Source organism: Notamacropus eugenii, chromosome 4 (assembly GCF_028372415.1).
Source record: "Notamacropus eugenii isolate mMacEug1 chromosome 4, mMacEug1.pri_v2, whole genome shotgun sequence".
Lineage (NCBI taxonomy): Eukaryota > Metazoa > Chordata > Mammalia > Diprotodontia > Macropodidae > Notamacropus > Notamacropus eugenii.
The window spans coordinates 267,597,447-267,621,347 of record NC_092875.1 but is presented as its reverse complement, the minus strand read 5'-3'; the positions used below and the strand labels follow the sequence as shown (position 1 = coordinate 267,621,347).

The 23,901-nt window shown below is 35.7% G+C and overlaps 1 protein-coding gene across 1 annotated transcript in view; it reads right to left on the bottom strand.

The window, feature by feature from the left end:
- Positions 1-23,901, bottom strand: part of SNTG1 (syntrophin gamma 1) — a 1,083,450-nt gene that overhangs the window by 472,345 nt on the left and 587,204 nt on the right. Inside the window, exon 3 of the mRNA XM_072604568.1 lies at positions 6,791-6,844. Within this exon, the coding sequence (XP_072460669.1) occupies positions 6,791-6,817 (27 nt within the window). The 5' untranslated portion in view covers positions 6,818-6,844. The remainder of the gene's footprint in view (positions 1-6,790; positions 6,845-23,901) is intronic.

Here is a 23,901-nt window from a genome sequence, read left to right as displayed (position 1 = left end):
TCACAGAAAATGTACCCAATAATAGCCACAGAATGTGATGACTGACTGTGATAGACTTAGCCCTTCTCAGCAATTCAAGGACCTAAATAAAGCAATTCCAAAAGACTTATGATGGAAAATGCCATCTGGAGCCAGAGGAAGAACTATGGAGTCTGACTACAGAGTGAAATGGACAATTTTCTTCCTTTGGTTTTGCTTTTCTTTCTCATGGTTCCTCCCATTTATTCTCATTATTCTATACAACATGACTAAAGTGAAACTAGGTTTAATAGGAATATATATGTAGAGCCTATTGCATGCTGCCTTGGAGAAAGGGGAGGGAAGAGAAGAAGAGAAAATTGAAAGGATGTGAAAGTGAATGTTGAAAACTAAATAAATTAGTTAACATTTACATAGTAAAAATAGTATTTTGTACATTTATTTAAAAACTATAAAATGAATGACTAATTCTATTTAAACATGCAATGCAAATGCCTGGAAGTGAATTCATCATCATTTTAGCTAGAGGTTTCTAGCATCAGCAATTATATGAAAAGTTTTTGGTACAATCACTTCATTTTACACATAAAGAAATTGAGACCCAGGACAGTAAAATAACTTGGTGAATATATATGTTACCTAGCTCCCTCAGTGTAGACAATGATCTTGCTCTCTTGAAATGTTTCTTTCTTTAAAGCCCACCTCAGATAGCCTCACAATGAAGCTTTTCAAACTAGATGTAATTTCATTTTCCTTTGAATGACTTGGAACATAGTGAATCCTTTAATTTTTCTTTTCAGTAGTTTGACTCAAGTTTGACTCTTCATGACCCCATTTGAGGTTTTCTTGGCAAAGATATGGTAGTGATTTGCCACTTCTTTATCCAGCTCACTTTACAGATGAGGAAACTGAGCAAAACAGAGTTAAGTGATTTTTCCAGAGTCACACAGCTAGTAGTGTCTGAAGCTAGATTGTCTGAGGCTAGATTTGAATTCAGGAACATGAGTCTCCCTGACTCCAGTCCTGGCACTTTATCCACAATAGCACCTAGCTATCCTAGACCCCCTTAATACATTATACCTAATAGTCTGTCAAAGCCTCAAGAACAGGAATTCTGTATTTTTTTTTTCTTTAACCCATAGACCATGACTTTGCCAAATGTGACTTGCATATAATAATTGAATTAAAAAGGCATCAGCAAGTGGATGTATGACCAGAGAAGGGAACATCTCGGGAAGGAAGAATGATAGAGAAGAAACAAACAGCCTGAGTGCTATACTTGTACACATGAAATATTGAAAAATCAGACAATAGCCTCTAGGATATTCGGTGGATCCTCTATGGAGCATTTGTTCACACAAGTGTGGAAAGAAGAATTAAATCAGATATGAAAGTCTGGAGGAGCTATGATTTGTAATGTTTAAAGGGATTACCCACTCCAATGAGATGACAAAACCACTGAAGTACTGGACTGTAAATATTCCCAGCATCTACCACAAGATCTTGCAGAGAATAGGAACTCAACAAGCTTCTTGAATTATAGTGAATTAATAAATGAAATTTGTTGAATTGCATATAAATGAATACTTGAATAAAGTGGAACAGTGATTTTGTTTTGCATTTTTCATAGGGGAATACCTCCTATTCATAATGCAATTTGTGCAAGGTATCAAAATAGATTGAAGCTAGAAGATACCACTGAAATAAAAAGTACAATAAATGAGAAGATCTTTTTTGGTGCATTTACTTTTCTTCCACATGAATATGAAACAGTAACAATGGAATATGTACTCATCTCATCTTCTCATTTTGACAGTATTTTGAAGGATAACTCTCATTATATATATATATATATCACATATAAATGGATAAATATGGATATATATCTAGATAGATATCTAGATAGATAGATAGATAGATAGATAGATAGATAGATAGATAGATAGATAGATAGACAGATAGATAGATAGATAGATAGATAGATGGATAGCTAGGTGCTCCAGTGGATAAAGTGTCAGTTCTTCTAAAAACAAAACTTATGATCAGTTGAAGAAGGGGTAAGGCTTCCCCTGATACCATCCTGGAATGATGGAGATAATCCTAGATTCTTCCCAGCTAAAGGTTTTTTCCCCACTCAGTCAGATTTTGTACTTTGGTACAGGAAGTAGGCAAATTTTTGAATAATGAACAGATTTCCAAGGAGGCAGACTGGAAAGGGAAGTAAGAGAAAATCAAAGCCATCATTTTTCTACTTCTTAGCTGTATGCATAGGACTAATGCTACATCACTTCCAGCTAAGATCTAAGCAGAACAACAACAACAAAAAAAGATAACTGTCTGGCATTACAAATCTTGGTAAGGAACCCTAAGTACCACTGCTTTCAATAAAGTATATCTGCAGTTTTCAATTATTATTTCCCATATGCATTAACTGCTATATCATCAGGGTATAAGAGGAGGTCATTTTTTTTTTAATCAGAAATAGTTGGAAGGCAGTGTGTTTCTTCTGAAATTACCACCAACTTGTCCAGTTTATATCTTGTTTGTATATGATTGTTTGCATGTTGTTTGTCCCATTAGACTGTGAGCTTTTTAGGAGCAGGGACTAATTTTACCTATAGGAAAAGAAATGTAGAGGTCTTGTTTAAGAAAAACTACCTTTAGTAGTATACCAATGCCATTAAAAAAAAGAAAAGCTTATGTAGAGTGTTTTTTAAAGTCTTGTGATTTTATTAGCATGGGGAAGTCCAAGCAAGAAAAATCTCATTATCAATGCATAAAAATACTTTTCCTGTCACTTAGAGTCTTAAAGAGTTGCCTGAGACACTGAAAGCTTACTTGACTTATCAGGGTCACAAAGCCAGAATGTATGTCTTCCAGATGTTGAAGATGGCTCTCTATCTACTATACCATGACTGTGTCTCAGTGCAGTTTTCCTGACCAAAAATTCTCTTTCCAATATCCCTAGTCATTCAACAAAATGAAAGATATTCTTTGGGGGGAATTTTCAGATTGCCATCACATATCACATTCAGGCCAAGAACAAAACTATCACAAGAAATGCAAATGTTTGGACAAGTCGTAAGAAATGAAACTAAAAATAGACACTCAATAACAACTGAAGCATAGTCCATAACATGTACGGTTAAGTAATTATGCACCATAGCTTCAGCTATAAAAATTAACATGTTTACTTCTAGCTCAGAATATAGAATTGTTTCAACCATGAAATCTCACAACTTTTAATGAGTATGACATTTCATACGTTGTAGAATACTAAAACAACATGAGTACATTGAAGTTAATTTCATGCATAACACATAAAGCCAGATTTATATTTCATTACTTGCCTTTATGCCTGCTGATCCCTTACCTATAACTCCCTCTCTCTCTTCTCTCCATAGCTAAATATTTGCCTAACCTTCAGTGCATATTCCCCCTGAATCCTTCACAAGTCACTTCAGTCTCTCTCCCTCCTCAGAAACGATAGCTCTAATACCCTGAAACATTTATTAGATAATTAATCTTATATAGCTTCATGACAGCACCTGTATTGTCGATTTTATTGTTATTTAAATCAAATTCCAAAGGACCATGGGTAGCACCTTTCGTATAGCAAGCTCTCAATGAATATTTGTTGAAATGAAATAACCAAAAAGTTCACTTGGCTGAACCTGTTGAAATCTTTCTTTTCCTCCTTTTCTTTCATTTATAGTTGAAGTATAAGCTTCTTGATGGGCAGCAAATGTGTCTGATTCTTTTTTACATCCTACACAATGTATAACCTGGTGATTTTACACAAGCATTAAATAAGTATTTGCTTAATCAAATTTATTTTCACAGTGGAAGATGGCAGTAAGCAAGCAACTGGCCTTGGAATAGCCTAGTCAACATGGCCTAGTCAAGGAAAGATAAAAGAAATTGAGGTCATGTCTACTACATATTTAGAAGCAAAAATATATCCAGCAGTGTAATAGAGTAAAAAGAACACTGAGTACTGAGATCAGAAGTTAGTCTTGTCATAAACTGGTTATGTGATTTCACTGGCTCAGACTACTAGGCTTCAAGTTCTGTTGATGCTGCTGCCACACCATCTCTCTCTCATGCATCCCTTCTTATTGATCAGGAAGCATTAATCATCTACTATGCTATGGGCATTGCACTAGATGATAGATGGAAAAAGAAAAGTAAGACAGTCCTTACAATGTTACTGCCTTTAGTTCAGAATTTTATTTCTCTATTGGCTAGAATATTATGATCTTCTGACTGACATCCTAGCCTCTACAATCCACCCTTCATACAGCTGACAAAATCATCTCCCTAGGACACAGAATGCTCCTCCCTGATAAAATGTCTTCATTGGCTACCTATTGTCTTTCAGAAGACATACTCTCTTCTTAGCCTAGCATTTGGACCAATTATGGCAAGATGCTATCATGTGGTTGTAACCTATTTTTCCAGCCTTATTTCACATTAATACATTGGATATATTCTGTGTTCTGGATGAACTAAACTATACTATTCCCCAATTTTATTCTGTACCTTTCTGCTTCAAAATGTTTGAGGCAGGCATCTTCCATGACTGGATAACAGTATCTTCATGGAACCTACTCAAATCTCTCTTTTCCTTAAAATCAGCTCAGGTGATATCTCTTCTTTTACAAAACCTTACACCAACTGATTGAAAGTGATTTCTCCTTCCTAAAATTTTCCCCAGGCATTTTGTCTTGATATTTCATTGTCTATCACATTCTGTCTTTCATCATATTTCATATTATGCCAATCTCATCTAGTTCTCATAGATTATAAGGACATAATGGTATATTTAATCTTTGTGTCCTTAGTAGGTTCTTTCTCATAGGTGTTAGTATATGAATATTTGTTAAACTAAATTTCATTTCAATTAAAGTATAACAAAAATATGCTTTAAGTGAAGTAAAGTACTAAGAATATCACTATAATATATCATCTGTTCCAGAAAGCAAGTAATTTTTAAATATAGTTATATGAAAGAAAACTATTAACAGGGCCAGTTTCTCTCTCTCTCTCTCTTTCCCCCTCTCTCTCTCTTTCAGATTTGATTTCATATGAGTTTTAAAATTATGAGATACAATTTCTGTTCAGAAATATTTTGATCTTACCCCTTGTCTCCAATATGAAATATTGTGTTTCTTTTTTAAACTAATAGTTTTTAAATTTCCAAAGACTCCTCATATATGCTGTTAAGATTTCACTTTAAAGGAAAAAAATGTTATATCATAATTCTTAATTGCTGTGAAACTAATATCCGATGTTATACAGATTATTGATTTTTCAAGGAAGTAAAAAATGGAACAAGAAAAATTTTAAGGAACATCTTAAAAGATTAAGTTCTCATTAAAAAAAGAAGGGGTCTTTTAAATTAAAAAATTACAGATTCATCTGCACTTTAATTCCAATGAAAAATTTTCACATTTTCTTCAAGCAACATCATCTGGACATTTCCTTTTTCACGTCGATTTTTTCATCTCCATATTGCTTTTCATCTCTAACAGATAGAGCAAAATTCATTTCGGGGAAAATCTAAAGCTTCCATAAATTTTCCATAAATTTAAAATAAAGTTTACTGCTTTATCACTTAGGACATCCTCTTCTTTGACTTAAGTACTTTATATTTATGGGACAACATTTAAGAAACGTAGGGCAAAGATTAATTGCATTTGTCTTCGCTTGTAGAGATTTCATTATCCAGTGAACAATAAGGAGACATTTTCCTGAAATCTTCATAATATATTAATAATGAGTATCTTCTTTTAAAAGAACAGTGGTTGAGGATAGGGCTCAATTCCCTGAACTTTGCTTTATTATAGCCTACTGTAAACTTTAGGACATGAACTAAACTTTATCAACCTTTGTTTCTCCCTCAGGGACTAGCATGGTACCTTAGACTGACACATAATAAATGTGTATTGAATGAAAGAAAAAGCATTAGTGCAACCAGTACTCTCAATTTTTGACTACTAGCCTGAAAGATGATATCTCTCTAGGGTGTATTACAAACAATTCATTTCAGCAATAAATGTTAATAATCCACAATTATATAGCAAGTTTATAAAGGGCATCCCTGTGAAATTATGCAAAGTGTAAACATGATTTCTTCATTACATAGGTGAGGAAAATTAAGAGACCTGCTGAAAGTCACACAGTTTGAACCCAGGACATTCTTGATTTCTAGTCAAGTGTTTTTTTTTTTTACCACTATACCACTATAGTAGGCTGACTCTTAACAAAGAAAACCCCAGTATCCTATTCTTTAATGCTTTGCAGTATTAATGGCTTCATCAATATGAGTATTTTATTGATATAGATTACAACTCATCTATACTTCATCCTGTATGATCCTTGTCTTTGTTCTCCCATAAATCTGTCAAAAAAAGATCTGTAAAGCTAGAAGTCCTTCCTCCTGCCAGTGTATTTTTGTTTAATTAATGTTACTACCATTTGTTTGAACAGAATGACTTTTCACAATAATTATGCAGGGAATAATGCATGTGTAAGGGGAACAATTCAGTCAAATCAATAGTCTGATAAAGTTCATGTTGAAGACACAAAGTTGCCTGGGCAAACTCTGATTTCTCCATAATGGCAGGAAGGTAGTATTACTTTAATGGTTCAATAGGCCAACTCTTTAGTTCATATTAGAACCTGCTATGGATTCAATCATGCAAATCTAAGTTAAAATAACTCTTGCTTGTATTTTTCTTGAGGGAGGCTTTGGGATAGAGTGAACAAAATGACAACCACACAAACAAAACACAAACTCTTTACTTACCTCTTCACAGCTAGTCCTGAAATCCATGTGCTATGGCACAGTAATGAGTGTCGTCTAAAATAGATAGAGAGATAGCATGCCATTAAATTCAGCATTGATAGGAACATGAGCTGTAAAATTATAGAAATTATAAAAACAAATGTCATGGCCTTTTTGGCAAATTGTGTTTCTGACTGTGTACAAGAATTGAGGACTCCAACAGTGTAATGAAGTGAGAGGAATAAAGAGAAAACAGACCCTAATTCCTGGCTTGTATAAATATTCCTGATTTTATTCACTGTGATTAAGAAAGTGCATTTCCATACCCCTCTCCATTCTATCAAGCATTCAGACATGACTTGCTCTATGATTAACCTCTTCTTACAAGTGCTAGCTTATTTCTAACATTTATTTGGAAAGTTGTATTTGCAGCAGGGAAAGAACCTTCAAAAGAGTAATTAAAAGTTGCTTTTCATATGGTTATCTTTTACAAAAGGTTGACTAATCTTTTTTCTTCTAATTAAAAAGATGTATGCATGAATAATTTTCTCCTTGGACTTGAGATTTTCTTCACAAACATTACTGCTCAGAGAAAATAAACCATTTATCAAAGAGGCTGATTTTCAGAAATTTCTCTGTCTTGAAGTAGAGGAAATTACTTCAAATAGGATTAGGTAGAAGGCCACTGGTTTCACATAAGTGAATCCCACAATTACTGAAATGACAGATCTAGGCCTAAATGAATCTCAAGATAGACTTAAGCGTCTGTAAAGTGCAGGTTTAAATAGCTTTGTTTTAGTTACAAGGTAAATTTAGTGGATTATGTTATTTTCATAGAATACTGCTATATTGTCACTACAAAATGCCAATGTCACGAAGTATAATGATTTAGAAAAAAGATGCCAAAGCAAAATAGATGCTTAATTTCAAAATAAAAACTATGTGATATTACAACAATAAATAATGCTATGCTTATTTGCTGTCTTCTATAACACTAGAGTAATTAATATATCATATACGAAATATAAGTAAAATAGGCTGAAAACTGTCTCAACATTATCATTGAACTGATAAATTATTGGTGTTTAGGGAAAAGGAATAAAATCTTTTCATCGATGTTCTTTTACTTTCATTTAAAACAATGTGTACATTCTTTCCCATTTAATAAAAATAACAATAGCCATCATGTATGTAATGCTTTAAGATTTTAAGAATGCTTCACAAATATCTTATTTTATCCTCACAATCACCCTAAAGATAAATGTCACTATTATTCTGACTTTATAAATTAGAAAACTGAAGTAGATAGAGCTTAAGTGATTTGCCCAGCATCATATATGCAGATCATCTTTTTCTGAAGTTGGATTCAAACTTAGATCTTCCAGAATCCACTTCCTTTATTCTCTCTATTGCACCACCCTACAGTCATCTATTACTGGGTAACATGAAAGAGCTATTTAAAATCCTGAAAAGTGTGCATAAACAATTCTAATAAGAACTCAAATTGGTTCTAAGAAATTAAAAACCCTAGAGATTTCACATAAGGTTAAAAGCATATGTGAACCTCTCACATATAAATGTAGTTTGATTTTATGCATGAGTTTAGTTAATAATAGTTCAAGGTCCAGCATTCATATGATTATCATACCTATGAAAGAAGACCTGATACTTAAGGATTTCTTATGCAGCATGAGGAGAAATCTTAGACATTAACAGGGAGTTGATTCTGAAGGGAATGGAGAAAGAAAAAAAAATCCATTAATCATGGACCCATATTTTTTTAAGTGCCCATAATTTGCCAGGCATTGTGGACACTGAAGAAAAAAAAAATACAAAGGTAAATCCTTAAACTTTTAACATTTGACTGCAGAGAATAATAATAACAAAGATTAAAATCACCAGACACTGGTAGTCTACAGCCTTGGGCATAGAGTTCAATTACACAATAGATGATGAGACTAGCCACTCTTAATGATCTTTGGAAGATAATGCATAATGGGAGAGGCATAGTAGGATAGGAAGAGTGGAGATGCTGTTCTAATTTTCCAAGAAAAATGGGAGAAGGAAAAACTGAAGAGAATGGCATCTTTAATAAATAAGTCATAGAGTTTGACTTCAATTTCTGACAGCATTGTAGAATATATCATTAAAGGAATGGTTAATACATATAAAAACAAGCTGTGATTACAACGAATAGATCACACCAGACTGGAAACATTTTTCTCTGAGGGGGAAGAGTATGAGGATGAAGTAGAGCAAAACAGGAGAAAACATATTGTGTTGAGTATATTAGAGGAATGCTTTAGTCAAAGCATATTAGATACATTTGGTAGTCTTTCATGGTTTATTCATGGAAAATATGGGAAAATAAGGGCTAGATGATAATTAAGCTAGGTGAGTTTAGAAGCAGTTGAAAGGCCAGACACAGAAAGTAATCATTAATGATTAGATATAAATTTAGAAAGAAATTTCTAGTGGAGTAACCCAAAGATCTATAGTTGATCCATTTCATAGATAGATATAGATATCCGTATTATAGATAGATATACACCTGTTTATCTGTATCTTTCTAGATAATATATTATATATAGATGAAACTAATCTATCTATATCAATATGTTTGTATTCGTTTTGTTGTTTAGCCATTGCAGTCATGTCCAACTCTTCATGACTCCATTTGGGTTTTTTTTTTCTTGGCAAAAGTACTGGAGTGGTTTGCCATTTCCTTCTCAGCTCATTTTAGAAATGAGGAAACTGAGGCAAGCAGGGTTAGGTGACTTGGCCAGTCACAGAACTAGTAAGTTTCTGAGGCCAGATTTAAATTCAGGTCTTTCTGGCTCCAGACTTAATGCTCTATCCACTGCACTACCTAGCTGCCCTTGTTTATATCTCTCTAGATATATTATCTATATCAATATCTATATATCTACCTACTTATATCTATCCATTTAGCATCTATCTATCTATCTATCTATCTATCTATCTATCTATCTATCTATCTATCTATCTAGCTAGCTAGCTAGCTAGCTAGCTAGCTAATAGAAGAACTGACCTTAGAGCATGCTCAGATTTCCCCTTTCTGGTAGATTATACAATGCATGAAAAATATATTCTTATTTTTAATCCAACACTTAGAACCTCAATGAATCTTCTTCAGACCAGGAATGACTGAAGTGTTGGTACTGTGAGGTGACAGAGTACTTTGGTAGGTGAAGGAAGTGGAGAAAAGGTTGCTCAAGAGTTCCTAAATAAGAAGGTTGTTCAAATACATAAGGATCAATATCCCCTTACTTAGACCCTTTAGTGCTCCTCTTCCATTAAATAATTCAGCTAATGAAGACTTCTGCGAGTCCTTTGAGGGGATGTGAGGAGGAGAAAAATCGAGTGTTTTCCCCCTACCAGCCAACATGAATTTCTGAGTGCCTAGTGTCTCTTTTTTGGGGGGTTTATTCTTTCCTAATCCAGAGTGACTGAGCATTCTGAGATGGGAATGCACAACCACCTAGGGAGACCAGGAAATCCATTAAAACTATCAAATACCCCACAGATAGCAGTAGCCACAACATCCAACTCCAATGAGAAAGGAGCACAGCAACCAAGTCACTGCTTCATCCAGACTGTTAGCTGAAACATCATGCTTTGCAAAAAGTCAGCCCGGATGATCCAGGGACTGACATCCACTGCTAAGGACACATGCAAAAAAGGAGATGATAGGAATCCACAAAGGGTGAAAAAACTCTCAGAACCAGGAATCATGAGGTATATTTTGGCCTCATGTGTTCTCTACACGTATGCCTGTCTTCATTTGTATGATTAGTTTGAGCAAGCCCTGAGAAATTTTTTTTGGGAGGGGGGGGTAAATTTCTATTATTGTTATACATACTCAGTTGATATCCTACTATAAATTCTGATGAACATCAACTGGTTGATCAAAATTCAGATATTCATTAGCACACCAGAGCAGGTCTCAAGAGCAATGTTATTAGAAGTCATATCTCTCAAGTTTATCCGTTAAAATACTGAAAGGAGCAGTAATATTTTGTCCTTTAGAAACTTAACCTAACAATGTAATGTGAGTTGGGCCAATGGTCCCAGGGAGTGGGAGGGGATTCTTAATGTATTACCACTTTAGTACCGTGTAAGACAGGTAACAGCACATAGACGGCTGCTAGCATAGGTTCACTCTTGATCTGGTCAGACAGGAAGTACATGAAGACAAGTTCAGAGGGGTTAAAAATGATAAGTTATTTTAGTCTAGTCTTCTTAATGGAGTTTGCTGATAATGGGAGCACCAGCTCCTATAGCATTCCCTATTCACCCTTCTCATGAGAGCCAGTAAGAAGGTGGGAGCGGGGCCGGGCAACTACTCTGATGCCTGTATGTGGTCAGTTAAGATAGGCATAGTTTGTTCACTCTCCTAAATTCCCTCAAGCCTCAATGGGGCCGACTGAGTCAAACACAGAGTCTCTCTGAGCCTTGATGGGGGCCAATCAAGACACACACAGCATTCCAGCTTGTGCGTTCAACCCTGAGGATTTCCCACTCGCTGACCAGTGCCCACTCTTTCCAGGGCGACAGATAAAGAACATTATGTCACTATTATATCTCACTGTGCAGTCATAGTGGATATTTACAATTTAAGCACAGATGGTTATATTATTTATCATTATATAACACTGTGCAAGCATGGCAGAGATGTTTATAAGTCTTGAGCCTGGGAAATAGAAATCCTTATGGCCATGGATCCTTGGAAACTAGACTCTAAGAAAGAATAATAAAAGTCCACCTTACTCACACTAAAGTCCACTTTATTTACAACTGTATTTGTCTGCTATGTACACGAAAGGAAATATCACTCCTCGTTTGCTGAGACATGCTTATGACACTGGGTACCTTTAGCAATGAGCAGTTTTGATAGTACATTGGATAGAGTAGCAGGCCTGAAGTCAGGAAGATTCATCTTTCTGAGTTCAAATCTGGCCTCAGGCACTTAATAGCTAGATGACCCTGGGCAAGTCACTTAACCTTTTCCTCATCTGTAAAATGAGTTGGAGAGAGAAATGACAGAGCACTCCAGCATCTTTACCAAGAAAACCCCAAATGAGGTTACAAAGTGTCAAATAGGATTGAAAACATCGAAACAACAACAACCTGAAGTAAGGGGATTTATTTGGGAATTGGATGCAGAAGCATATGTGGAAAGAAGATTTCCAAAGAGGCAATGAAGAGAAATATTTTTTAAAAAACTAAGTGAAACCCTCCAAAACATAGATTCATAAAGAAAGTCATTCCCTCCATATCCCTTGACCTTCAATCTGTCCCCATCAATCTCCTTGAGCAACTGATGTGAGTGGATCTCCTCCTGGATGAGAATTTTTGTCTCTCTCTCCTACTTATCACCCTGAGGTGAGATCTTCTCTTGTTGAAGAGCTTCATTTACTCTCATGCATAATTTGTTGTAGTCCAATCTGCAGAGATGGTATAATTTCTGTTTTGCTTGAATAAATGAGTTTATTTGCTATTCATTCTTTTTAACAGTCTTTTATGCAACCAGAGGTTGGTTGGAAGGTTCTGTACGAGTAAGTCCAAGATCTCCACACCCCTCTTTGGAGACTAAAGATGACTATCCTCATTTGTTCTGAATCTTGGCTTGCCTCTCCCTCCTCCCATAGCAAAGCAGCTGAATTTGAAGAAAGGGTATTCTTCCTTTTTTTCTTAGAGGTGGGTCAGAACATAGATCATATTTACCCATGCCACCCATTCTCCAAATCAATTCAGTAATGACAAGATCAGGGAGGAGAGGAGAGGTAAGGCAGCAATTTGTATGAAAAATGTCTAAGTTTTATTGGTCTGCATTCCAAGTGAATCAACATTGTTTATGGTAACCAAGAAATCTGAGTCAATTGTTGACAGTATTTAGAGAGCTATAAGGTCCAGAAACAGGAAGATGACAATCTTACTATACATTGTATTAGTCAGAGGGAAAAAACATATGAATGTCACATGTTAGGAAGGACAGTGAAAACATGGAGAACATCCTAAGGATGATAACCAATTTAGAGAATGTATTCAAGAATAAACTATGTGACAATTGTGTGAAAGATGTAAGAAAACTAACCCAAAGAAAGAAGATATAGGGTTGGGATGGGATGGGGTGCATGTGTAGTGATGAGTAATTTTTTAGTATATGAAAGCCTGTCACAGTGAAAAGGAAAGAGAAAATCAGTAAAAATTGCAACTTTAGGTTTGACATGATAAAAGACTTCCTAACAATCCCCTAAAAGTTAAATGGAGTACTTTGGGAGGTAGTCACTTTTCTGTCACTGGAGGTCTTAAAGCACAAGCACAAGATGATCATTTACTGGGTATATCATGGAGAGATTCTTGTTCAAATATAGATTGCACCAGATGGCCTCTGAGGCCCCTTCTCATTTGATGATTCTGCCAGTTGAAAGTATTATATTCTTTAATAAAAAGAAAAGAAATAAATTGCAATTTTTTTGTTTAAAAAGTCATTATAAACTTGTAGCATATCACTTACATGCCCTGCCAACTTCTAAAACAAAATAAAACAAGACAAGTATGTTAAATATAACTAGTGAATGTGACATAAAAATAAATATTAGAAGGAAAATTCAGTATGTCCATTTTTATAAACAGCACATAAACTCTTTATGTCTCCATAAATAAGATACATAAATATTCACTTTTTCTTGGTTTTGACTCATTTACCATCCTACCCTAAATGACTGCTATGTCATATTTCCAATTGCTCATTCAGAAAAAGAATAACTAAGCAATTAAAAATGAGTCAATGACCAAGATAGCTAGTGGTTTTTATAGCAGTAATAAAAGTCTTTGGAGTGATTGTAAATGTCAAGAATAAAAAGCGTTACTACTCAAGGAAGAGTAATAGCCATTTGTTACTTCTACTTTATTGACAAAAGCAGGACATGCAGTTCTATTAGCTTCCTTTAGACCATACACATTCTTAAAATATTTTTATAAACATACCAGTAAGCATCAATAAAACCAGTTAAGTTTGCTTTGCAAGTGCTTAACTTCATACAGATGAATTTCAGCACACAAAATGTCATAACAAATTTTCAGTTCTTTTTTCTAAGTTTCCATCAGATTTCTTAGTCTATTTATTCTCATTTAGTTTTCATATGTTCATAGTATAGTATATACTCTGTACTTCTAGTTAATTTTTTTTCATTTTTTCAGTATTTTATAGAGGTCTTTCCAATATTCTTTATATTCTCATATTTATCAATTTTAACTGATAAATTAATCAATTACATGAATATACCAAATTTGGGCTATTATTCCAATATTGTTAAACATTTACATTACTTCCTGTTGCTTTCTTTGTGTGTGTGTGTGTGTGTGTGTGTGTGTGTGTGTGTGTGCATTTGCAATTGTCCACAATGCTGCTATATAAATCAATCGATTCATTCATTTGTTATAGATCTTATATACTTTAACAGACTGGCATTATCCCCATTTGGAAAAGAAAAACTGGCCTTGTCTTCCTTATCACTTGACATACCAGGAAAATTATGAGTAGATTATCAGAAAATAAAAATAAATTATAATAACTTGTTGCAGCCAAACAAAACATATTTACTTAGGAGGTTGTTTTCATATTGGTTTGTTCTCCATCATTTCTAAGATAACCAGTTATTCAATTTTAGTGTATTTCTTTTCCTTTAAATTAGATTTGCCTACAGTTACTATGACTTTGGTCTTTTTCTTTACTTGAGGGAGTCAATTCTTTGAAATTTTCCTATATGATAATTTTAAAATTCACTTTTATAGAAAAGTAATGCAGCAAATCTAAACGTATGCCCAAATTCTTCTGTTTTCTAAATTAATTTTTCGACAATAATAATTTTATTAGTACCAGGGACAATTCATATTGGGGGAGGGAATGTTGGGACACATCTGGAAAGAATTTTTTTTAATTAAACTGACAATGCATTATACAATCTAAATAGCAAGCATCTTCCTGTTTGTTGTCTTATGGAGAAGATGCTGGTTATCGTTGGTGTTTTATTTGGAATGGTGCACAGAGAGCTAGATTTGGAATCCAGAAAATACAATTTTTAATTCTACTTCAGGAATGTCCTAGTTCTATGATACTGAACAAGTCCCTTAACTTCTCTGACCCTCAGTTCCCTGATCTATAAAACAGCAAAAATAATAGTACCTAGCACCCAGAGTTGTTTTGAGGATCAAGTGAGATAATGTATGCAAAGTGCTTTCCAAACCTTAAAGTGTTATATCAAAATCAAATATTATTACCTCCTTTTTATCTATTTCTATGGAGTTCAATCTGGGAATGAGTTGCCATCTTGTTATTATTCCTTTATATCCCTTGTTCTATAGAGTATGACATTTTTTTTTTGTAATTGACCAATGTTTAGCATGGTATTTAGCACATGTGATATGCTTGATAATTACTTGTTGACTTGAATTTATTAAAAGTATAAAGATATAATTTCATCCTGTGTAGGCTCACAGAAAGGATCTTTGGGATAATCTGAACAGACAAGAAGAAAGGCTTGAAATAATGGTGTTGATGATGCTTTTCCTGATATAATGCAATCTTCAAGTTCATAATTACAACTATGCAAACTGGGAACACAATGGAGCATTGGTATACAAACATATATGTATGCTCAATGAATATTGGTATATATGCATAGATAAGGTATAAATACATTTTGTGTGTACATGTATGTATATTTATATATGTGCATATCTATAGGTATATCTATATATATATACACACATGCATTTATGTATGTGTGTGTATATTTTACATTTAAATTTGTGATTGACCCATACCATTATGGGAATACACATGTCAATGATATCATTGAATTGTTCGTATTTTAAGCATTACTTGCTTAATAAATAATACAAATAAAATTCATACTTTCTTAGATGTTTATTTTTGAAAATATTCTGAAGGTTCTTTTGCTTAAAGTATCACATCCAAGTTTTTCAGGTGAGCTTGTTTCCTACTTTTGATTCATCATATATTCTCCTTGTTACAGAAGAGTGGAAGGAATAGCTTTCCAATCTCTTTCCAGAATCCCCCTTCTCAGCTTTCTTCTCTATGGAAGAATAAAAGAAATAGCTCCCTCATTCCCTTCTAGCATTTCCACTGTGTGTGTGTGTGTGTGTGTGTGTGTGTGTGTGTGTGTGTGTGTGTGGTCCTATTTTATTGTCTATATTTGAGATATATGTTTCTATATGCATAAGTCTTTTGGAGGAAGCATATAATAGAGTTGCTATCAATGATTCTAGAAGTACAATCTAAGTATACAACCTATTTTTTTACCCTAACATATCAACTTCATTTCTTTGGAGACCATGTGACCTCTACATGAACCATACAATATGGCAATGTTCATGTCTTTAAGGAGAAATATTTACCCTGCCTTTACATAAGTGACTAAGAATCACAATCTGAACAATTGATAGTCTAATGCCTCCTTATGCTGTAGGGATTTAACTTATTATGGGCTGCCTGTAGTGTGCTCAAATTGTACAACATCTATCATCAGACTCTGTCCCTGCCCAGAGGTCCTGAAATCTAAAATTAAATCTAATGCTCAAAAATTAATCAGAGCTGTTGTCATCAATTATTTGGAGTACAGGTCCGATTGCTGTTGATGAAATTTCGTCTCTGCAAACAAAATAGACCAAGAGAGACAAAGATATGATTTCAGCATGCAAAGCACTCTGGGGCTGCTACTCCAGAAGAAAGCTTCATTGCCTCTAGGGTGATTGATCAATGGTGGAGAGATGAATCTCTAAAATTGTAACAATAAAGAAAAAGTACATGAAGGAAAGGTTTAGTTTGTTTATATGGGGAAGACAAAATAAACCAGGAGAATCTTATTGGAGCAAAATTTTTGGTTTTTTGTATTATTTAAATAATTTCTAGAAGTCTTTACTTGGGACTCCATTCTCAGCTAGCCTCTGGAGTAATTTGTATTCATGGCAATTCTAGGTTTGGTTTTTTTTTTTTTTATTAAACTTATAACATTTATTTTCACACATTTTTGGGTTACAAATTTTCTCCCCTTTTTTCCCCTCCCCCCCCCAGACCCAAGCTTTCTAATTGCCCCTGTGACCTATCTTCTCTCTCCTCTATCCTCCCTCCCTGCCCTTGTCTCCGTCTTCTCTTTTGTCCTGTAGGGCCAGATAGCTTTCTTGACCCCTTAACCTGTATTTCTTGTTACCCAGTGGTAATAACATTACATTTGATCCTAACACTTTGAGTTCCAACTTCTTTGGCTCCCTCCCTCTCTACCCCTTCCCCTTGGAAGACAGGCAGTTCAATATAGACCATATCTGTTTAGCTTTGCAAATGATTTCCATACTAGTTGTGTTGTATAGGACTAACTATATTTCCCTCCATCCTGTCCTGTCCCCCATTACTTCTATTTTCTTATGGTCCTTTCTCTCCCCATGAGTGTCGACCTCGTATTGCATTCTCCTCCCCCTGCCCTCCCCTCTATCCTCCCTCCCATCCTGCTTGTGCCCCTGCCCCCCACTCTCCTGTATTATGAGATAGGTTTTCCTATCAAAATGAGTGTGCATTATATTCTTTCCTTTAGTGGAATGTGATGAGAGTAGACCTCATGTTTTTCTCTTGCCTCCCCTCTTTATCCCACCACTAATAAGTCTTTTGCTTGCCTCTTTTATGAGAGATAATTTGCCCCATATAACTTCTCCCTTTCTCCTCCCAATATTTCTCTCTCACTGCTTGATTTCATTTTTTTTTTTTAGTATGTGATCCCATCCTCTTCAATTCACTCTGTGCACTCTGTCTCTATGTATGTGTGCGTGTGTGCATGTGTGTGTGTGTGTGTGTGTACTCCCACCCAGTGCCCAGATACTGAAATGTTTCAAGAGTTATAAATATTGTCTTTCCATGTAGGAATGTAAACAGTTCAACTTTAGTAAGTCCCTTATGATTTCTCTTTGCTGTTCGCCTTTTCATGGTTCTCTTCATTCTTGTGTTAGAAAGTCAAATTTTCTTTCCAGTTCTGGTCTTTTCATCAGGAAAATTTGAAAGTCTTCTATTTCATTGAAAGACCATTTTTTTCCTGAAGTATTATGCTCAGTTTTGCTGGGTAGGTGATTCTTGGCTTCAGTCCTATTTCCTTTGACTTCTGGAATATCCTATTCCATTCCCTTCTGTCCCTCAGTGTAGAAGGTGCCAGATCTTGTACTATCCTGATTGTATTTCCACAATACTTGAATTGTTTCTTTCTAGCTGCTTGCAATATTTTCTCTTTCACCTGGGAATTCTGGAATTTGGCCACAATGCTCCTAGGAGTTTCTCTTTTTGGATCTCTTTCATGCGGTGTTCTGCGGATTCCTTGAATATTTATTTTGCCTTCTGGTTCTGGAATGTCAGGGCAGTTTTCCTTGATAATTTCATGGAAGATGATGTCTAGGCTCTTCTTTTGATCATGGTTTTCAGGTAGTCCCAGAATTTTTACATTGTCTCTCCTGATTCTATTTTCCAGGTCAGTTGTTTTTCCAATAAGATATTTCACATTATCTTCCATTTTTCGAATCTGCGCAGTATGTTCTGAGATATCTGTCTTTCTCGAAAAGTCCAAAGTGTCCATCTGTATCATTCTAGATTTGAAAGATCTATTTTCTTCAGTGAGCTTTGGAATCTCCTTTTCCATTTGGTTAATTCTGCTTTTGAAAGCATTCTTCTCCTCATTGGCCCCTTGCACCTCCCTTGCCAGCTGAGTTAGGCTAGTTCTCAAGGTGCCAATTTCTTCAAGATTTTTTTGGTTCTCCTTTAGCAGGGAGCTGATCTGTTTTTCATGCTTCTCCCTCATCCCTCTCATTTCCCTTTCCAGTCTTTCCTCCACCTCTCTAATGTGATTTTCAAAATTCCTCTTGAGCTCTTCCATGGCCCGAGCCCATTGGGTGGGCTGGGACACATAATCCTCGATTTCTGTGTCTTTGCCTGATGGCAAGCATTGTTCCTCCCCATCAGAAAGGAGGGGAGGAAGTGTTTTCTTCTCTCTGATAAAGTACCCTTCAATAGTTTTATTTCTTTTCCCTTTTCTTGGCATATTCCCCACCTAGTGGCCTGAACTCTGAATGTTCTCCTCACATCCACCTCACCTCCTGGTCCTCCCAGCCAGCGTTTGGGGACTGAGATTCAAATGCTGCTTCCCGCCTTAGGATTTTTGGCGGGGGCAGGGCTGTTATTCAGTGTTAAATTAAATTCAGGTGGTCAGGGGCAGGGCCGCCTCTCTGGCTCAATTCCCTCAGGCGGTTTATGCACAGACCTTCCACAATGGATCCAGGCTCCCGCCCGCTTGGGGATCCACTGTCCGCAGCCGCCTCTCAGTCCCCACCTCCAGGGGGGAGGCCCGAGCCATGGGGGCACCTCACTCCCCTCTCAACCCGCCAAAGAGACTCTCTCACCTACCCCCGTCAGTCACCTGTTGGTGGGGGGGCCCGTGCCACTGCTGAAGATCCAGCCTCTGGAGCCCTCTTAGAACTTTGCCTCTCAGAGCCACGGCCGCCGCCGCAGGTCCGGGCTGGGCACTGCGTCTGCAGCGTGACGGACCTTTTGCGAGAGGTTTGCAGGTCCCTCTGTGGGTGGGGGGACCCGCGTGGCCACTGGAGATCCCGTCTCGCAGCCCTCTCGGATCTTCTTCCCACGTTGTCGCTGCCGCGGTAGGGCTGCTCTCTGCTTCTCGCCCTGGCGCCCAGTCCACAGCGCGAAGGATCCCCCGTGAGAGGTTTGCAGGTCTCTCCGGAACAGAAATCTCCCTCGCTCCAATATTCCGTGGTCTCTGGGTACAGAATTCGCCCTGGGTTAGTCCCCTCTGCCGTTCTGTGTTTTGTGGGTTCGGAGCTATGTGTATGTGCGTCTTTCTACCTCGCCATCTTGGCTCCGCCCTCTCTATGTTTGTTTTTAAGAGAAAAACACTAATTAGTTAGGAACAGGGGCAGCTAGTTGGTCGAGTAGGTAAAGCACCGGCACTCAAGTCAGGAGGAATTGAAGTTCAAATTTGGCCTTAGGAACTTAGCTGTGTGACCCTGGGCAAGTCATTTAACCCTAATTTCCTCAAAAAGAAAAGTGAAAAAAATAAAGGATAGATCAAGAGGAAATTTGAGTTAGATAAAACATGTATTCTTTTTCTACATTGGAGTGGTTAGCCGCACCTCTATCCTCACATAGCCTTCTAAATCTGCCTGTATCAGTACCCCAATTCATCATGCTCTCTTATGATCAATTTGCCCAGGTTTGTTATGATAAGAGACAGTGATGTGGTAGAAAAGAGGGGCCATTAGTCCCTTTGACTTTCTGAGGAGTCTGCTACTTTTATCTTTCCATAATTGATGATATAATAATTTCCAAAAGAATAAACTTCAATCCCATTGGATGTCTGCTGATCAGAGGTGGTGCTAGATAAATGCTTATTCTCACATTTCAGGCACTATACAGATGTATATTCCCTACCTTTCCTTCATTTATAAAGCCCCGACTATGTGCCAGGAACCATGCTAAGTGTTTTACAAATATTATCTCATTTGATCCTCACAGCCTTACAAGGTAGGTGAAGTTATTATCTCCAGTTTACAACTGAAGAAACTGAGGTGTAAAAAAGTTAAGTGACTTCCTCAGGGTAATATACTAGTAGGACTGTGAGGTGGGACTTGAAATTTTGACTCTAGGCCCAGCACTGTATCCATTGTAGCACCTGGATGCCCCAGATGAGAGTGTAGTAAGGTAATAGCTAAGTTATATAAAACTGAAAGAAGGTAAGCAGGACAATCAGTGCTGAATGTGAATTTGCATGTGTTCACAAGCCCTCTATTTTTCCACTATGGTCCCTTTTGTTCTTTTTAATTTCTAAAAAATTTTGCAAGCTCATTTTTTTATCTGCTTAACTTATCTGCAGTGACTGTTAAAAATCTGATAATTTAATTCCCAGTGTTGTAGTATTGTTGTCCTGATGCATTATTCTGGGGTTGGAAGGGAGGGTTGAGGAACCTTCATATTTTAAAAATGGATTCCTGATGATACAAATCTTAAGCCAGAAGAATAAGTAGCAAGTGATAGGAATTTTAGTCACCATGACAGATCAATATAGCACAATTTTTTTTGTTTTTAATCCAGCTAATTTACCTAAAATCACTATACCACAGTACACACATACACACCACACACACACACACACACACACACACACACACACAATGCACACATACACACCAAGTCACACTAAATATATAATAATCACCTCTCCCTATAAATATTGACTTACCAAGCATTTGTCCTCAACTATACTGCTCATAAAATTTAAATTTTTACACATTTTTTACACATTCTTATTTTGAATGTAAATCACTGGATTAAAACAATTAAATTCTCCCACTTATTTCCCATTATGTAATTATCTATCTTTCTGTCTCTCTAATCTATCTACAGGTAGCTATATACATATACACATATATTATCTACATAGATGTGTATGTCTAAACATAGACCTGTTTCCTATGGTATATGTATATGTACACATATACATACATATACATATACAAAGCAAGTAAGATTTAATCAGAGATAAACTTATATTTGCTAAAAAATATTGAATATAATTCTTCAAGTAGTGAGTGAATTGCAGTTTTATGGAAATGCAGCTTTTATGAGTGACTTCCTCATCTAAAATATGGACAAAGTACTAAGACATGGTATAGCATCAGTATTGACACAGACATTGTAGGCAGATGAGGTTTGGAAAAAAGAAAACTGTCTTTGAGAGTTATTGGGGATATACATAGATTTAGAACAGGCTCAGAGGGAGAAGGAATAGAGGAAGGAAAGCTGAATTGGTCTTGTCTTTCAGTTTTAATTTGGGCTTTACTAGTTATTTAATTACACAAACCTGGATAGGTCGATCTCCTTCTTTGAGTCTCAACGTCCTTACCCCAAAAATGAGAATATTGCCTTTTCTATCTACCACATCAGAATATTTTGAGGCTTAAATGAGCTAATTATGTACAAGTATTTTAAACTCATAAAGTTTTACAAATATTTGAGGTATATCAAAAACATGTCTTAGGATAGGGCTATGGGGAATTTCTTCTTTCACATTAGAGGAGAATGTAATACCCTTCACAATTCAAAAGGAAAAATCAAGATCCCAGAATAATGAATACAGATACTAATACAAACTTGATTCAGGTGATTCTAAAAGTTTTTTTTTTTTTAACTGCTATTCATATTGGCAAAAACTGCAAATCTCAGCTTCTTCTCATTCAACACATTTGACATTTTCAATATAATATTTTCAATCTATTTTACTTAATATTTATGTGCATTTGCATTTCATGTATACTTAATTTTCCATAATATGATTATGTACATATAGAAATAATTTTGGAAACAGAATGAAGTACTGCATTCTTTGATCTAGCAGTTTCAAGCAATCTCTATACCATGAGATTGTTAAATATGTGTGGGGAGAGGAGGGTACCAAAAATAGAATAGATTTTCATCTGTTAAATGACAGTTTAGGTGAGAGGCTTGCCTAAAGACAAGAGGTAGAATCTCCTTCAATGTCATTCATGTCTGTCCGCCCCCATCCCTCCACTTCCATCTTATACAAGGAGTGCCTTACAACCAATCCCACATGTAGAATTTACTGCATAATATGCACTGTACATATGTAATTCAACTTCTTTTTAGGTGAAATATTATACCAATTTAGCAGTATGTGATAATCATCTGCTGTTGTCCAGTACATTATGTATGGAAGAATATTGTATCTGGTTGAAAATGCAGGAATAAGTTAGTCAGAGAGAACATAATAACCTATTTTGGACTTTTTCCAGGATATTGAAACTAACAGTCCTGCTTTTGTTTTTAAAAAAAGTCAAACATTTTAATGACTCATAAGTTAAGATTTAGTTTTAATTTTTTTCCTCTACACTGATAACACCCTAATAAACATAAAATCCTTAGATATTTCCCAGAGGACTTTAGTTGGGGGGGGGGGTGGTGATGGTATGTGAGCCTAAATTGGTTTTGCAAATAATATTAGACTTCAGGTCAGAAGACCCAGGTAAACAAAGTAGATGCCCATAGATAAGATAAATAATAGATAAACAAAGTATAGTGCATAAATGTGATGAAATATTACACTGCTGTGAGAAGTGGCAAGTATGAAGAACTTAATGAAGAATGTTAACACATGAATTGATGTAGCATGAAGCAAGGAGAACCATGAAAATAAAATATACAATGATGAACAAGTAAACAAAAAAAACAAACAAGAAGAAACTGAATATTGCATAATTACAATGATGCAGAAAGGAGAAGAAAACATATGCTCCTCCTTTCTTTCTTTGTAGAGGTGAGGGCTATGTTTTCTGAATACTGAATTGTAGTCAGTCTTGGATGATGGGTTGGCTATTTTTCCTAAACTACTATTTTTCCCCTTTTCTTCTTTATTTTATATTATAAGGGAAATGTTCTCTAGGGACATAAGGAAGGGAATGAAGGGCAGTTAAAATACCAAGGTATTTTTTTGAAATAATTTGGTTAAAGACCTAGATGGACCAGTTACCAATTGTGTGGTCCTGGTCAAATCATCTCAGTTCTTTGGGTTTCAGTTTTCTCATCCATAAAATGAAGGGACAGGACTTTAAGAATATCAATTTGCCTTCAAGTTCTAAATATCCCATATCTCAGATATATTTTATAGATATTTTTAGATTTTAATGGGTTTTTAGTTGCCATTCAAATCATTGCAACTTAATTCTGAAAATATTTAATGCAATGTAATTAAGTTTGATTAAATAGGCTTACGGAGAGCTCACTAAGTACCAGGCACTGTGCTAAGCACTGGTGATATAAATAAGTAAAAAAAAAGAAAGACAGTCCCTGACCTCAAGGAGCTTACAATTTAATGGGGAAAGATAATATACAAAAGGAAGTGGAAAAGTGTGAGATATACTAAGAGTATCTGATATGGAGTCATGATGTTCTGTGGAGTCAAAAACCAAATAGAACTGCTAGTGGAAAATGAAAAAAAAAAATCTGAAAGTTTTGAACTAAGCCC